An 18,952-nucleotide genomic window follows, 5' to 3' on the forward strand; every position below is an offset into this window, starting at 1 on the left:
TGTTTTATACTAGCTTTATATGGTCTATGAGTTAGAATACAGCTCATAAAACAACAATGTATAAGGAGTGAAAAGAAAAGATTTCTGCTCAAACTGATGACTTTATTTAGTTTAGTTACATGTAAATTTCCACCTAATTTTGTTACACAACTACAGTGTAAAATGTTGATTTGTACACGTTCAGTTTATACCAAGCACATTTTCCTTACAGATTAGGTATTCAAATAAATAAACCTTTGCTTTTATACATTTCTGTTTCATTTTACTCTGAATTATTGCTTTTTGTATATTGAGAGTGAAAATTTCATTTATTTTTTTCAGAGTGTATCTTTTTGAATTTAGTTAAATCCACAAAGAGCAGTAAATAGTAAAATAGTAGTGAATAGTGAGGAGCAGCACAGGTCAGCTGATCACAGCCTTACCCGGCCTTGACGTAATTCTTTTCTCCGGTCTGTCAAATCCTACTTTAACCCCTAAAACACACAAAACAAAACATCCGTTTCTCTTTCGAAAACAAAGACATCAATGCAGCACAGACGCTGAAGTGATTCACTATAGTCTGTCCATTCAAGCAGACCATCTGTGACAATATCTATCTTCTTTCTCTTTTCCTCAACTGAAAGAAGAAAGAGAGTAAGAAATGAGATTTCTTTGTTTAGTCACAGATGTGAAGCTTCGGCTGTAAAGGCATTGAGAGTAAATCTGAAGGACACGAGTTTAAAAAGAAAGTAAAGCTAACAAAAAAAAAAAAAAAAATCCAAGACAGGCAATATGTAATTGCAAAAAGATAAATGACCGTTCAGCTTTTTTTCTTATGTAGAGCCATTGACAAGATCAAACATTCTTGGTGAAGTAAAAAGTGTTAATTTACTGTAAGAAGGGAGCTGGGGTGGAAAGAAACTTGGCTCAATTGCAAAAGTGTGATTTATATATAACCTTTTTGGACTTTGTAGATGATATTAAAAAAGTTTTATTGCTTATTTTTCTTGTCTTAGTTCATTGAAACAGCAGCAGCCCCTTCCTCTCCTTTGTGTTAGGATGCCTGGGTTTTTGAGTTTATTATATTATTTATCATTTCTAGTCTTTGGGTTTTTGTTAGAGTCATGTCTTATGGTTTGTCTCTGTGAAATCCTTAGTTGCTGTCTCCCCTGTCCGCTATATCCCCGTGTCCAGTCAGTGTCTGTGTCTGCCCTGGTCACACGTCTCTGTTCCCTCTGCCTGCATGTGAGTGTGTGTCTTTTGTTCAGTCTGTGTTATGTGTTTCCTGTTTTACTTTGAAGGTCTCTGTCTTATCTCAGTGTGTTCAGGTTACGCTTCTTTGTCTCGTTAGTCCTGATTTGCCCCAACTGTGTTTCCCTCCTGTTGTCCATTCCCTGATTGCTCCCTCTGTGTATTTAAGCCCTGTGTTTCAGTTTGTCATTGTTGCGATCTGCCTTTATCTTGCTGTGTGTTTAGTCTGTGTAGGTGTATTTTGTATTCTTAGTTTTTGTTACCCTTTTGAGTTCAGCATTAAAGCTGTTTTGAGTTACTTTCTGTCTCCGGAGTCTGCACACAGCTGTCACATAACACTTTGTGTCTGTACGTCGTCCAGAATAAAGGTTAAGCAGGGGTCTGAGCAGTTTTCTTCCAGACTGTGATCGAGTCTGTCCAGACTTTACATCTAGTCCTCGGCTTTGTCCATTCATTACATCTACAGTAACCTCAGTGAAGTTTTAACGTTAACATCAAGCGCTTTTTCAAATTCTATATGCACCATACATACACATTGCAGGTTCAACACAGAACACTAGTATTATGTGGAGACACTTCAATCAGAACAATGTCCTTCCACACAGCACAATGACGTAGTTGTTTAACAGTGCAGTTCACTGTGCAGCAAGCTCAGCATAGCTATAGGCTTTCTGTGCATTAGGTTGACAACACATTAGCTTAAAACCTCAATCAGACATGACGGGTATTATGACAGTGCTTATCAGCTCTCTCTGCTTCAGGCTGTGTGCACGCTCACATAAAAGGTGTCATTTGGCTCTCCTTCTGCACAAAATGGACCAATTGAAGGCTGCCTATTTTTGTCAAAGACACTATCAGAAAAAACGGTGATAGGGACAGATAAAGAATGGGATGTGAAAATATAATCGCAAAAGGCAACACAGATCCTGCAAATGAGTCAAGAGAGGTAATATATTTAGAGATGTAATATATTTATTTTAACCCTCGTGTGCTTGACATTTATTTCTTAACCGTCACTCTTTGACAGCTGCTACCTTATAGTTCGGACAACATATTTATATTTATACATGAGTGCATATCCTCGTGAGAGAGAGAGATGTTGAAAGCAATGTAATTTGTGGTCACATCCAAGTTAAATTTAATTATTCTTTAATTTAGTTTTCTCATCTTTACTCTTTTACCTGCAGTTCCAGCAGCATAAAATAGACTTGGTGGTAAATTACAATCAAATGTAAAAGAATTTATGCATTTATACATCTGCATAACCAACTGAATGCAGGTAAATTCTGTACAGTAAAACTTCACTCCACGACTTCCTTTGAGGTATTAAGCACAACTTAATAAGTTGCAAAATCGATTCCTTCAGAAAACCCTCACAGCACGTGATCAGGAATCAGGGAAAATGTGGTAGAAAAAGACAAATTTGAACAGAGTCTGAAATGAGATTTGCAGATTAGATTTTTTTAAGCTTTTCTCAGTGAAAGCCAAAATGAGACCTTTTATTTTTTTAATAACTTTCAGAATGTGATCCGTGATTTTACCACAGCCACACTCGATTACTGCAGTTCTTTATATGCCAGAGCGTGCCAGGCACGTTTATGACGATTGCAGTTAGTCCAAAATGCTGATACTCGTAAATGAAAAGATGAACCTATTAAACTTACCTTGGTATCGTTAAACTGGCTACCTGTACAGCTTAGGATTCATTTTAAAACCCTTGTAATTGCTTGCATCGGCTTGCCCCTGAGATGTTTGATATTTATGGTTTTATTCCGCTTATCAGAAGCTTGAGTCAGCTGAACACTTCCAAGCACCAAACCTCTACAGCTAATCGGTAAGCTTCACTAACAGTAGTCAACTTTTAAAATCTGTGCTAGTGGGCATCAGTTTAGCTCAGTGGGTGAGCAGACGACAGTATGCCGCATGTCTAGAGGCCTGGCTTTGATTCAACCTGCATGTCCTCCCGTTCTCTCTCTCTCTCTCCCCACTATCCTGTCTGTGTTCCCCGCTCCACTATTACATAAATAGGACTGTTTTAACATTAAAGTTGATAATCATGTGCTTTGGTTGATTTTAGGCTGACACGGTTAAATTATTTTTGCATTTTAATAAAATGGATACATGCAAAACCTTTTGATATTTTATGGATTTGTCGTGTCAAAAATGATGAAATGAAGCTTTTTATGGGCCTCATGAATCAATATCCAATCCAATCTCCCCTGAGATGTTTGCTGCAGGCTTTCTGTTGGGCATCCAGTGACTGTCCTTGATATTTTAAAAGTCCATTTGTATGCAAGGAGAAAATTTTATCTTCAGTGTCTACCCAAAGGCTCAATTGTATGCAAATAACCTTTTAAATATGAAAATACTCACAGTTATAAAAGAATAAATAAATGTGTTAGCCCGTGACAGCACTGCTGAGCGAAGTCCTGCTATGGCATCTTTAGGCTTTTTGGCCACAAAGCAGTTATTTCCTTCATAAAGAAAATTACATACATTTAAATGACGGTTAGTTTTCTTCTTCTTGAGCTTGTTATTTTACGGAAGAGCACATAGAGAACATCTGTTATTCCTTCTTTTGTGCACTTGCACTGAATGTAATCGATTTACCTTTCTGATGGTCACTGAAGTAGCTGAAATAAGGCGGGCAGGTTATTGTAACCACCTCTCCGACCCGAGCTGAAGGCCAGCAGGCGATGATGTCCCACATGCCTTGGCACCCTGCCAGGTGAACATAATAACATCAACATGGCATCGCTCATATTGTAAGAGACACACGTGCAAGCACCAACACCACGATGACAAAATGAAATCATGTCCAACACTAAAGCCAAATTGAATAAGTAATTAATGGCAAGCAGCAGCTGCGTGTTATCACTCAGTTTCACTTTAGGGACTTAGTTACAGGTTTAGAGTTTTGTAAATGTCATAATATGGGTTAAAGAAAAACTCATTCATGGTGGTTTCATCTTCTATGCCTCCAGTCTTCAAGCAACAGATGAATTTTTATTTTTAAACATATTGATTTGTCACAATCAATATTTAATCAGCTTGACATTTATCTGAGATAATGGACTGCCTGAGAGTCTCAGTGGAAAGTTTATCAGAGACACTAATATGGAGTTAGGCCCCTACCTTAATAATAATTATTCTACAGATGAAACAATTTTGGGGGGAAAGATGGAGATTTTCATCCACAGTTGCTGCAGGTTTGCTGAGATCTGGTGACTGTGGATGCCGTTTGAGTCCAGTGAACTCACTGTCATATATAAGAAATGATACTGAGTTTAAGATGATTCGAGCTTTGTGAGATGGTGATACGTGGTAAAATGGACCCATGCTTTCATGTTGTTTACATCAAATTCTGACTCTACAGGGTGGGTCATTTATATGGATACACCGCAATAAAATGGGAATGGTTGGTGATATTAAAGTCCTGTTTGTGGCACATTAGTATATGTGAGGGGGCAAACTCCTCAAGATGGGTGGTGACCATGGTGGCCATTTAGAAGTCGGCCATCTTGGATACAACTTTTGTTTTTTCAATAGGAAGAGGGCCATGTGACACACCAAACTTATTGGTAATGTCACAAGAAAAACAATGGTGACCCCCTTAGACTTTTATCTTTGGGGTCATCTGAAGGCAATTGTCTATGATGTGAAGATACGAGATGTGCAGCACCTGAAACTACGGATACTGGATGCCTGTGCTGGCATTTCTCCTGCGGTGTTGCTGTCAGTGTGTGAAGAGTGAGAGAAGAGGGTTGCATTGACAATCCAACACAATGGGCAGCACATTGAACACATTTTATAAGTGGTCAGAAACTTGTAAATAACTCATGAAAGAATAAAGTTACGTTGAAACCAAGCACACCATTGTTTTTCTTTGATCTATTATTATTTTGAACATATTTTTAATTGTTTTTATTTTAAGTATTTTAAATTCTTAATTAATTTTTATTATTTTATTTATAATTAGTTATTATTTTTTTATTAATCTAATAAAATCTAATAAAAAATACATATTTCTAAATAATAATTTTGAAAAACAAAAGTGAAAACCTAGCAGTCTGAAAGTGTTATTCAGCTGCACCTTTCAAATACATGACTTACTTGACAACACCCGAGTTAACCCCAGGAAATGATGACGTGAGCAATGCAAAGCAAACAAACAGCTTCATTATGACATATTGTGCAATCACCATATTGTCCTTTAATAAAATGTTTATACTTGATTAATGCTACAAGCTAAAATCTACTTTCGATCAAAATGTTTTAATGTCCAAAATATTATAAGAAAACCAAGGAACTGCTGAAGGATCCCTTGATGTATTATGTTGCACCGCCATAGTCTGTAAGCTTATGGTTCCCCACAAACACTCATGTTAACTCAGTTACTCAGGATGTGACCCCTGACTGCCACTTCAACTATGTTCTGGTTGAGGAAATAGATAAGAAAGTAGAAAAATAAGGGCCATTACAGCAATAAAGAACGCTGTTTCCACTGTTACCTTAACGCAGCATGCCGCATGTACAGCACGTGTAGTGATTTTTTATTAAAATGAAAGGAAATGGAGATAGTGCCAACAACGTTTAACATCAATATTTCACTGCGTTCCTAAAGTCACAGGAAGGACGGCCAAGCAGATATCTCAGTGGGCCAAAAAGAGAAGCATACATTACATTTTGAATCTAAATTGGTGTCTGAGTTAAAAGGCATTGGTGTAGTTTTAGCTACTTTAACAGGATAAAAGTGTACTACTGTTATGCATGTGGCTTACTGCTGTGCCTCCTTGTTTGTGTCTCCTGCTGTTTGTCTGTCATTGTGTTACATGTTTCTATTTCAGTCTCTTCCTGTTTTATTTTGAAAGTTATTTTCCCTCTCGTGTCTGAATGTGGCTGTTATGTCCTGAAGAAATGTATTTCTGAAATATACATTCACACACTGTCTGACCTCACCTTACTATATATTTACCAACTATGCCTCCCTTTTTCTTTAAGTAGCCTTTTGCACACCCTAAAGAGCTGGAGAGACTACATATGTTTTCCATAATGACCTGAAGTGACGTTCCCAGAGGTGCTATTTTCACAGCGCTCTTTCTCCAGCTGGATCTCGTTCACCACGTCGCACATCTGCACTGACAGCACCTACGGATGAAACAGAAAGCACATTTAAGTTTCAGGAGTGAAAAAATGCCTCTATTGTCCTGCAACAGAAAGAACTTCTATTTAGCAAGGCGCACACAAGAACACCAGAAAATATGAGTTTGCAGTTATATTAGTAAACATTTTCTCGTCACTGTCACCAGCTTTTCATGCTATATTTTATTAGACTGAACTAATGACTAATAATACGCTAAGTAGAAAGAAATGTTCTCAAACTGAGCCTTTTTTCCAGGGAAATAGATTTTCTTGTGCAAATAAATTAGGGAGAGGAGAAGGGAGCCACTGAGTAATCTGCTGTGACTGTTCATCTGTGTCAACACACGCTGAAAAATGCAGGATGACGGCTGCTAGTGGAGAGCCGGTGGGTCAATGAAAATGTGTAAGACGAGCAGTGAGGAGCTTGAGAAGGTCACTGGAGATGAGGAGAGAAAAGTCGGCGTGAAGCAGAGCGTATTCATGAACTCCTAGTGAAGAGCTTCAGTGTGCACCTTGCTAACCAAGCGGCAACGCTCAAAGCAGCAAAGGTCACAGTGAGGAGGGCTAAAGCACAAAGATGCATTTACGCTTGTTCGACTCATCCTCTCTATAAGTGGTTCTTCATGAGTCCCGGCCACCTTTGAGCTGTCAAACATCAAATGATCCTCATCAATCATCCAGAAATGTCCTACTTAGTGCAGGGTTGAGTTCCCAAATGATATTACGCTGCTGTAAACAGCAGTCAGCGATGCAATGCGCACCCCGGGCGAGAGAAACACCTCAAACCATCACAAATTAAAAAGGACACGTCTCATGTTAGTAGTTTAATGAGGCATGGGATAGTCAGAGGTTCATCTGTTAAACAAGGGATCCTCTCGCAGCACGAACACTGATATATCAGTGTTACATTATCATACGCTGATATGAGCCCAATATTCGTCTTAACTGCCACAGGTCAAACACCAAATGAGGTGACATTTACACATGCTATTAATGTCCCGCTTTATCAGCTGTCATAAAACAGTGATGAGAGGACCTACAAGCAGAACACAGAGGCAGGTGGGAGACACAAAACAAAAACAGAAGCACAAAAGCACAGTCACACTAGATTAAAAATAGAACACTAACCCGCGTGATTAGTGAAAATTGACGGCTTTCCAGTGACCTAATTGAACTACAAGGAGATGGGGTGATTAACTGGTCGCTCATAGGTTAAGCATGCAATACCCTCAACCTCTAGATGATCACTTTCGATGTCAAGGTGATTGCTCAAGACACCTGGTGGGAAGCAACCTGTCTCCAAACAATCATCGTCTGACTTGGACTGACTGCAATCACTCTTCATTAGTGAAGCTTTGCAAACAATTGCCATCTAATTTATAAACATAGATTTCTATGACATTACAATCAGTCTGAGTGTGTCTGCTGTGATCAGTGCAACTTGTCTGCAACATGTTTCTTTGCGATAGGAGACTTGACCTAACTGGTTGCCAGTGTTATATTCCTGTTTAAAACTGAGGTTACTCAGTAAGCAGTATCAAAAACAAGCAGTATCACATGCACTCAGGACCATAACATCAACAGGGAGCCCCCCAGTGCTACCCCTGTGTCCTAGTAGACACGCCTACAGTTATTGCATTCACAAAATGTTCAGAAAACCTGACCTCTCACCTTGACCTTGAGGTCGAGGTCACTGAGATTCGAGTTCGGCTGAGATTTTTAGCAGGTATATCTATGAAATCGAGTTGTCCAGCTGCCCGACAGGGTAACAACAATACCCCATCAGCCTTTTTTAGTAGTAAAAATCTATTCAAGTTTAACGTTTAAGCGACACCTACTTTTAGTTAAAGTTCAAATAGTAGAATCCAAGTGGGATCCAGCTTTGGGAACAACAAATTAGTGCAGCCTCAATGCTTCTGGCAGCAACAGAGTTAGTTCAAAAACAACTCCCCACTCATTATATTAGACTTAGATTAAAATATTATGAAGAGCAGTAAATTATTCTTGAATGAGATCAGGAAGGCTGGAGTGCTTTACTTCACAACTCTGTTTTTATTCATGCATAAATAACGCTTACAGGAGCACTTACAGGATTTTTTTTTTAGATTCGGGTGGCACAGGGGGATCCAGCAATGAGTAAGGGGGTGGGGGGTTGTTTCTACCAGATGTTGACCAGCTGACCATTCGCTGAGTTACAATGATGGTAACGAGCACAGACCTCCTGCCTCCATACATTAGGAGAGCAGTAATTAATAGCAGGTGCCCTGATGCACAAGATCTAACAGCGATTTAACCGGATAAGAAATAATCTGTTTTCAACAGTAAATATATACAATTTTAACAGAGTGGTAGGACTAGCGAGACCTCTTTATCCCCTGTGTAGCTTCCACCCATTGTTGCATTTTGTTCCAGGGGCCTCCCTTCGGCCTCACCTTTGACACTTTGATGAAAACTATATATAACTGATGAGGATGTCTGTGAATCTAGGAACCCACCTTTGTTGTCACAGCTTTGCTAACCTAACATAAAGATAATTAAAAGATGCCCCCAGTGACTGACCTGCAAACAATGATTGATCAAACACAAGAAAAGCTGTCAGAAGAAGCTACTTCTGGTTGCTCCCATATGCTGTGGAATCACCACAGTGGGTTTGATTTTGTTTGACATGGTAGTTTGTACACCAGTTACCCTTCCAGTCATTCCCCAAGATCAAACTGTTTAACGGTCGGCAATCAGAAGAATGACATTTAAAAAATTACTTGGGATTGCTTTTTGTTCTGCCAGGGCTATGGTTCCAGACTGAGTCCTTCCTTCTTGGATATTGATAATTCAAACATTGTAAAGTATAATAAGATGGCTTTCCTTTAAAAAGTTAGCAAAATAAACAATTTTAATGATGAAGTTCAGTGCACGGTACGAACCATGTAAAATCTCGCTGTAATTTGCCTGTCTACACTGCACTGCCTTCCCTGAGTGTTACTCATTGCCTCGCTTGCTCTCTTGAAGGTCATCCTGACACTCTCATAATCCACACAGCTTTGGGATGAGAGTCTTTGCCTGTGACTGATTACAGCAGAAAGTCCAACATATCCTCAGGAAATGGTAGCAGCACTGCTTGAAAAGAAAGAAAACTGCTAACTCTCATGTTGGGCAGACCTTTCAGTAACCCTGTTTTTCATTAGAATGATGTTGATTGTAAGACAATGTAAAAATGAAGCACTTTAGAGATGATCTGGGTCCAGAAACCTCTCTGAGTGGAAAATGCTATCCTCATAGTGAGTTTACATTGCAGACTACAAGTTCCTCCAGTCCGTGACAGAAAGTTTTATTATGTGCACGAGTGATTTAACATCTCCACTGCAATTATAATGTCAAGTACAGTGACGGTTACATTAGTCACTAAAAGCTCCTTTAAAAAAAATCATTACACCATTGAGAATATTTGTTTGCTATCAGTATAGTGTTATTAAATGTGTGCAAAATGGTGTAGTAATGATATCACTGTAATAGGGTTCACCAATGCACTAAATGTACTGATAAAAACATTATATTTACTTTGGCAGATGCAGATTAAAGCTGATTTGCATCTGTAGTCGCCAAATGTTGGACAACCCCACAGCAGTCTGATTACCCAGCGTCAAATATTCACTCACTGGCCACTTTAGTTATACCTTACTTGTATTGTGTTGGGCTACTTCATGGCTGACTGAATATGTGACAGAAACATCAGAGATTAGGTTCACAGTGACATGATAGTGTCATGCAGTTGCTGCAGATTTGAGCAATTTTAGCACCACGAACTAACCGTTTGAGCCACTGTTTTGAGTTTGTAGCTGACAGGAGTAGACCTTGGTGTGGTCTTCTGTTCCCAGAGCCCATCTGCTTCAAGGTTTACCATGTTGTGCATTCAGATATGCTCTTCTGCATACCTTAGTTTTAACATGTGATAATTTAAGTTACTGTTGCCTTCCTATCAGCTCAAATTCTCCTCAACTTGGCATTTTCACCCATAGAACTGGGTGTTTGATGTTTGATAGTTGTACAGATCTCTGTAAACCCTAGAGATGGTTGTGTGAGAGAATTCGAGTAGATCAGCAGTTTCTGCAATACTCAGACCGACACCAACAACCATGCCAAAGTGACTTAAATCACCTTTCTTGCACATTCTGATACTCAGCTTGAACCTCAGCAGGTCATTCTGAGCATCCCTACAAGCCTAAATGGTTTGAGTTGCTGCCTTGTGATTGGTTATTTAGTGTGTTAAGCAGCTAACCTACTGCAGAATTTAGCAGCCAAACAAATAGTAAATTGTCTGGTACTTATAGAGTGCCTTTCTACTCTGAGTCTGCAGAAGATGTTTTTACCAAAAGATTCATTCACCCATTCATACAGCACTGTATTCTATGCCTTTAAGCACTTCAGTCACATGGATCTCACACTGTCTAATGGATCCATCAAGAGTCAAGTGAAATTCAGTGTCTTGCCCAAGGGCACTTTGAAATTTTGGAGGACCTGAAGATCAAGCCACCAACCTTCTGTATAGAAAGTGACCAGCTCTACCTCCGGAGTCCCAGCTGTCCTATCAGGTACTTCATCGTGGGGACCAAAAATAGAGAGCAAAAAGCAGTTTTATGTCCTAATGTCTTAGAAAAATCCCTCCGAGTAATTAACTATGTGTGAAAATCTAAATTTCTTTGACTTGTAATCTACTGTCAGGTGTTTTCTGATTACTTGGCGTCTGGTGTCTTTTGTATGGCCACTGTTTCAGGACTTCGGGTCGATGTCTGTCAACTGTGATTGGTCAATAGAAATCAGACTACGAAATAAAATGTAAAAAACAGGACAATAAATTGTGTCCCTTTCATACAGACTCTATTAACATGCAAATATTTGCTTATAGAGATTAATGTACTTATATTTTGTATTTCACGTTTGTTCTGCTGCCCCCTACTGGCAGGGTTTAACCAAAGGACTTAAAGCAAGAGACTCAATAAGTTTAAATAATTAAACTTTATCTGTTTGTGTTTTCAACTCTAGTGATTATGCATGCTGACTCCCCACAGTATAACAGGGCCATCCTGAATCTCATTAACACTCTCATTATCTTTACAATGACAAATCTGCATTTAAATTCTTTTTTTTATGTTTATTTGAATAAATTGCATTTTCTAAAAACAATAATAATAATAATAAAAAGATCTGGGTAACAGCCAACAATTTTAAAAATGTCAATGATAATTAAAGTTGCTTCGTGTCTTGCAGCTTTTGCAAAATGTAACTCATTTTGAATGTGACGTTTCCCAAAAGCCACTAATGCTGCATAAACAGAAGAAAAACTGAAACAAAGTCCCTCATCAGGGAAGAAAACAGACATAGCAGTGGAATGTGAGCATGGCTTTCTACTGTAGGCTGCTGGGATCAAGCTTTCTCTATTGCATGGAGGTAGTTTATTAGTTCACATAATCCTGTATATTGTGAATAGAGCCAGAGCACACAAAGAGGTAGACCAATGATAAAACAGTCATCAGAGTTCACAGCAAGGGATTCATACAGCTGGAGTGATACAGGAGGGGAGGAGATGCGACAGTGATCTATAACTGGGCTCAAAAAGGAGGTGACAAAAACTAAGTGCTTGCCGCTTGAGATACTGGAAACCTACTAATACCAAGCACTTAGACAGCCACCTATGGAGATGACTGTATTGAGGAATGAATCAAAATGTCAGCGCCAAACTACGCAAAATTGTACAGATGATAAGTGGACCTCATCAAAGACTTAGCTACAAGCACATATACACACAGAACACGTATGCACGTTGTCTCAGGGTGGAAAACGTTGAATAAATACCTGCAGGATTTAAAGTTTTGGTTGCGTAGACCTCATCGTGAGCAGTGCAAGGAAGTATTTAGTGATTGTTGTTATTCAAAGTGGCTCCCAGTCTGGCATTGTTTGAGATAACAATCAAATTCTAAAAAGGAGGAAGAGCTGACAGAAGAATGAAAGGTGAAACTCGTGTCTGACATTGTGGACTAATATGTTTTTCCCAATTCTACACTTCACTGAACAAAACAAAAACGAGCAGCATCTACATAATGGTTGCCTGTTGTTAAAAATCTGACAAAAAACGAAGGCTTGAACACCGTGCAAGCCAAACAAACAAAAGCACAGGACACGTCTGACACGACTTGAGCAGTATTTTGAATTGCTCTCAGTTACTGAGAACAATGTGCTTATGCATGGTCTTCAAAGAGCTTGAGTGATTATCATGTTGTTTCTGAATGATCAAACATCAGGCTGTGGATTTATGTGGTTCCAATTATGCAGTGCCGTTTCCAGTTGCCAGTACAAGTGCCAAAATTAGCTGACGGAGTAGCTGCTGCCACATATCTGTAACCAATAACCCAAAGCAGCTCTGCTTTAACACAACTTGTTGCTCTATGATCAGTTCAGAGTGAGCTTTCATCAATTGTGCGGTATTTGTGAAATACAATCTTTGATAAATAAAGCTAAAATTTTGGAATATTTCACATCAGTCTTTCACAGCGCAGTTTTCTCCATGTACATCCTAATGGGCCAAACGTCTGTTTGTCTGTTTGTTTGTTTGTTGGTCCACAAACTCCTCCAACACAATCAGGAGCTGAACAACCAAACTTGACACACAGGTACCTCTCCGGCCACAGAAGGTTCTTATCAATATTACATATATGATGTAATCCTGTTGCCTAGCAACCACCTACCAATGGGCTCAAATGAATAACTTTTAATGTCCGTGCACCTATAACATCCCGAAAAATCATTGTTTTATTTTACATCCAGCACAGCAACATCTAATTTATATGCACAAAACTATGACATGACATATTATGATGCCACTGTGTTGCCATAAGAGGCTACATAATGGACAACACAATAGTAGACTACAGCCAGATTTATATAATAGAGCAGGCTTTGAGTGTTGCAGGGATTAATTTTTATACAATAGGCCTCATATTTATCTTTTACTTATTTATATAAATAAGATTTACAACCCCTGTTTTTTCAATGTGATTAAGTATTACAGTTTGCCAACAGCATGAAGAGACCAAACAATACCGTAATATCTGCACGTGCTAGTATTTAAAAAAGATCATATTACATGCACGTTTAGAAATATAGGCCTGCTTTGAACTGCATTCTTGTGGCCTTCTGCTTCCTTAGACAACTGTTTTTGTTTGCACACCGTTATTTCTGAAGCATTCTTTATGCTTATCCTTTGAAAGTAATCCTATAATGCTACAGATATTTTCATTTCTATTTTTACGCAGTCAAAGTTTGGAAATGCTAACTTACTGTGTGACTGCAGAGAGAGTGGAAACATCTCTAAACTTTAAGAGCCCGTGGTGGAAGAAGTATTCAGTGCCTTCACTTGCTTACTTTAAGAAGCAATATGATACTACTGTTGAAATACTCCACAAGTAAAAGTGTTTTACTATCTTCCATGATGTTTTAGGGGTAATATAACTGATTCATTAATGCGTTTGCTGAATTTTACTGCTGCAGAAATTTAAGGTTGAGCTATTTTGAACTTCATAAACTGTCGGACGGTTTAATCTGCACCATGTGTTTGTAGGATCAGAGCCCTGTGAGAACTATGCATCTCAAAGTCCTGTTTTCTGCATTTTCTAGCTTTATTTTACATTTATAACCTGCTAATATTTAAAAAGAATTGTCAGCCAACAAAGGAACACTATATCCTTCAGCCTGATTTAATTTTAAAATCTCCAAATTTGGCGATTTGCGGTTTGCCTCGACGTGAGAGGAGGAATATGATAGTTTTAATATGCCACTAAAGCTTATGGACAAATACATAATATTAATATTTGTCTCTGAGATGGAGTAGAGATTTAAATTATCATAAAATTCAAAACAGCACCTGAGTAAATGTACTTAGTTACATTCAGCCACTGGTACAGACACATAAGGATATTAAGGCAGAGAATATATTTGCTTTTTTTTTACACACTTGAACCAAAACAGAAAAGTCATTTTCACGCATCGGAACGGAAACTGTTTGAAGAAATAAAATACGTTTGTGCTGCACCTCCCACACCACCCCACAGCGTAAATGGGTTTCTGTGATTATTTGGAAGAAAAGTTCCTTAAGGTTTTTCTCGACTGGTTTCATATTCAGAGAGAGACAAGGAAGAGAAATCATTATTGCCCCCATCCTCACCTCCCACCACCACCTCTCATCCCTGTCCCTGCTCTTCTCCTTCTCCCATCTGCATTCGGTTAAATCAATAACAGCAACATCCAGCCACTAACATACCCTTTTTAACCACTTTCTTCACTTCACTCAGCACCACAACTCCTTATTGGACATATTCATATTGATGAAACATGTCACGGTGTGTTATTATAAAGCAGCCATCTAAGGACTTAGGGGGAAAAAAAGAGACAAATATACGGCATATGAGCCAATAAAGTATGTCAACTAATCACACATCTGGCTAAGCTAAAACGTCAGGCTGAGCCTGATATCAAAGAGTCATGAGAGGTGAGCGGGGAGAAATTCTCACACAGGCAAATACAGTAGATGTTCACAGTGTAGTCTGCCTGATAAGAGCTTCTGTGGAAAGCATTGAGGAAGCCGTGCTTCAGGGACAGATGACTCAGATCAGCACAAAATTATAACTATTAGTAGATATTTGTCTATTTCTTTTCTCTCCCACATGTCTGAAAATTGTAACAAAAAGCCTCTTCAGTTCGCTGAAACTACAGGTTCCTGACAGAGATTAGATGAATAACGAGCAAACCTCTGCCCTCAGTTACTGAAATGCAGTGAGAGCCCTCTTCACATTCCAAATATTCTCAAATATTGACTGTTGTGAACCGGTGCTATTGTGTAGTAAAAAAAATAAAACTGAAGTGAAATTGACATAACATTTCTGAAAAATGAGGCAAAACCTGACGGCGCTTCGGTTTGTTGCTCACAAAAGGACCGAAAGGTACAACCGAGCAGACCAGCAGAGACTCATGCCTCACTCCTGCTTACGTCTACAGTGAGTGTAATTTTAAGGAGATGCGGGAAAGCCTATGCATCCATCACTCACAGTGCAGGCTTAGAAAAACTCCCTGCAGAAACACTGAGTGCCACTAAAAGGTGACTTATTGCCAGGTGGCAATGCTCAAAGGCTTTCTATGTAATTATATAAACCTAGAGAGACTACAACTATTTACTAGAGTAGTAAAAATAGAGCCTAGGTAAATTACTCCACTCATCCACCTGGGAGAATGGATGAAAATAGTGGGGAGCCCTGTATGAGGTGTCCACTTGTATACAATAAATCAAACAGGCGGAGGAACAAAGTAAAAAGCAGCCAGGCTGGTGGATTTCACACACAAAGGTTTCTGATCTGAGCCACTATCATGTGCGATCTTTAAGAATTTAGAGGACTTTTTATTTTACTACACTCACGGTTTTTTTTTTTTTTTTTTTAAAAGCCAACTGTTCACGTTGCCAGCTACTGAAATTACCCAACCACACATATATTGCTGGGTGAAAGCAGCCTAGTTTATCTTTCTAAAGCCAGATGTCTTACGAGGAGATGAACAGGAAATATCATAGAGCAGGAAAAGTAAAATAGAAGTAAAAGAGTTTTTGTTTTATTACATTAAACACACTCGAAAATGTTTTTTAAGAGTCCAACAGCGGATTTAATCTAATATGCCTGTAGTAAAAGTATAAATTAATGGTTTCAGTATGAAGAGAGACAGAGACTTACTTTTGGCAGGTATCCGCACAACACCAGAAGGAGCAGCTGTGCAGAATCCATCCTGTCCTTAGATTTTTTTTATTCTCTTTGGGTAAAAAAAACAACCTCCTTTGGAGACTGGTTTAGGTGTTTGAGGAGAAGTGAGTGCGTATGTTTACGCGTGTTTAGGTGTGTGAGGTAAACCGCCTACGCTCCATCGGATTGCGCTTTTCTGTGTGCGCTCCTCCGGCAGGAGAGCTGCGTCTGCTTCCCTGTACCCGCCCCCTCTCCCATTCACAACTCCACGCCGCCTGTCACGTCCCTGAAGACTGCTGACAAGTCTGTCAGGCTGGTTAATTGTGAACACAATGCATGCTTTTGTAGACAAACACGCCGATTCTCCACAGCGGGGCTAGTGGCAACACACACTGCGGAATAAACCCTGCAAGTGTGGGTTGGTGTTTTCCTGCAGATTTTCTGAAGTATTGTGTTGCATGTGTTAGAACCATAGATGATTGCATTATTCAAAGAGTCAAAACATTGATTATGGAGAGACTGAGAATATTACAATCCGAAATAAACATGACATACAATTTTATATGTTTCTCCCAGAAACATGAAATATTTACCAAGCTGACTCACTAAATATTTGTCGTGCGTATTGTTTTCGTGCTTAGTGTTTTCTTCTTCGAGTGCGTCACTACTTTGCATTTCACTACCATCAAATGTATATCAAGAGGGGGCTGTGAAACTAACTGCAAGGAAGCATGGATGGATGGATGCTTGTATACAGTACGACACAGAGAAAGTCACGGCGAAGACATCCATTGGTTTGTAGATTAGAGGTTCTGACGCCTGGTTTAAGCACTTTCATCTTTTGCAGCTGGATGTTTGGACAGGAGCAGTGAAGTGTTGAGTTATAAGCTAAGAAAAGCTAGCTTGGTTATCAGAGCCCATCCATCTGTATTGCTGTAGCATTCAGACAATAGCTGCTAACATTTGCTAACTTTTAAATAAAATATTGCTAGACTTTCACTTTGTGTAGCTAGCACTGTTGATTTACAGCAATAAGGTCCTGGGCTGGAACCGCTATGCATGTTGGGTAAGTTTGTGAGTTTGATTTTTAAGGTAATTAGCATTTAGCTTTTAAATATAGAAATAACATGTGCTTACTTGTCTATTAACTGTCTGTTGGTGTGAATGGTTTGCTGTCCCTGTCATGGTAGTTATGAAATTATTTTATAACTCAGTAAAGAAATATTAAGATCATCAATTTGTCCTTCACTTTATGAGAAACATAAAATGGTCACATCTTGTTAATTCTTTTTATAACTTTTGCTAAAATTACGGGATACTGCGCTTAAATGTAAACCAGGAGGAATTTGTTTCGGTGTCACAGTGTAATAAAATAGTGACACAGAAATAAAATATAGAATAGTATATGCAATACATACATAGCCATATAAATATTAGTATAAGTGCACACAATAGGAATATATACCAACTGCCTACAGATATTATTAGGATACAAATCAGAATTTGAAAAATATGTAAATGTTATGAGCAAGAAGGGAGCAAATGCAATATGTAGGTGGATCATGATGTGCAAAATGCTTATATTCCGTCCAGTGTGCAAAGCTATTATAGCCTGTATAAGTAAGTGCCTTATTGTAACACATTAATCGAGTAGTGATCGAAGTAAGGGGGCGTAGTAAAGTAGTCCGACAGCCTGGGGAAAGACAGAAGATATAAATAAGTAAAGCTTTCAGACAAATGTAGGTTGCGCTATATTAACAATATTTTTTATCGCTGAGATAGAGCAGTGATGATATTCAATGATATGAAATGGAAATGTATCTTAAACTTTTACTGAAGCTCAGTATGAGTCATCTGAGTTAAACTGCACCACTTGTCATTTTTGATTAAAAATATATATAACATTGTCAATGTAGGCCCCTTTATATTATTCAAATTATATTGTAATGACACCAGTCGCATAAATGACATTAGCTAGCTGTTGTTTACAAGCTAACGTTTTACATTTGGCTAACAGTCTTGTTTTTATGTGACTATAGTCTCTCAGCCTCAGACAGATCACAGACATCTTAATTTCCTCTAGTAAAAGTAAAAACAAATGAGGCAAAATGAAGATTTTCTCCTATATCTAAGTTGAGCAATGATAAGGTCTGTAGCTGCTAGGCAACAGAAGCGGTGCATCGTAGGCTAGACCATCCCATTTAACCGCTCACTTCGGCTCCTCGTGATAGGCCACGTCCTTCGAAGGATGCTTAGGGCACACTTAATGTGATATATCTGTGATGGATTGGACCTGTCCAGGGTGTACCCTGCAAGTAACTGCCAATGATAGTTGAGACAGGCTCCAGTCCGCCCTCCTGATTTAGATGAAAAAAAATGGATGGATGGAATTTCACTCACACAAAAATCAGTGCAGACTTCTTGAATGTACTCTGTTAACAATTAACTACAAGAAGACGTATCGTTTGCTGGGTAATTGCACTGAAAACGCTCCAAAAACAGAGATGAAATGCTTGAATTAGGTGATGTTAGACCTAGCAAATGTCTAGCAGCCTGTGTTAACATCAGCCTACCAAATAAAGTGACCATGTAACTTTAAGCCACTAAGCCTGGACATTTTAGCTGGGAGCTAGGAACAGGGAACCCAGCTTCCCTGTTCCCTGCGTGGGGATCGCACTTATATCTCTGAACTTAGGCAAGACTGAATCAAACTCCTGCAAAAAATTACTGACATCTGACACATAAAATAGCACAAAGGTAACTTGAATAATCACTCACAGTAATTTAATGTACCTGCAAATACAAAAAAA

General features: G+C 38.8%; 1 protein-coding gene across 1 annotated transcript in view; it reads right to left on the reverse strand.

Annotated features, from left to right (window-relative positions):
* vipr1b (vasoactive intestinal peptide receptor 1b) overlaps nt 1-16,352 on the reverse strand; it is a 55,157-nt gene extending 38,805 nt beyond the window's left edge. Inside the window, exons 1-3 of the mRNA XM_085287106.1 lie at nt 16,137-16,352; nt 6,288-6,378; nt 3,841-3,951 (exon numbers count right to left, since the gene is read on the reverse strand). Of these exons, the coding sequence (XP_085143232.1) occupies nt 3,841-3,951; nt 6,288-6,378; nt 16,137-16,187 (253 nt within the window). The 5' untranslated portion in view covers nt 16,188-16,352. The remainder of the gene's footprint in view (nt 1-3,840; nt 3,952-6,287; nt 6,379-16,136) is intronic.
* Between the last annotated feature and the right edge of the window lie 2,600 nt (nt 16,353-18,952).

This window comes from Mchenga conophoros, linkage group LG9 (assembly GCF_057382185.1).
Source record: "Mchenga conophoros isolate Kocher_MC1m ecotype Shallow Benthic linkage group LG9, M_conophoros_male_GT1.1, whole genome shotgun sequence".
NCBI lineage: Eukaryota > Metazoa > Chordata > Actinopteri > Cichliformes > Cichlidae > Mchenga > Mchenga conophoros.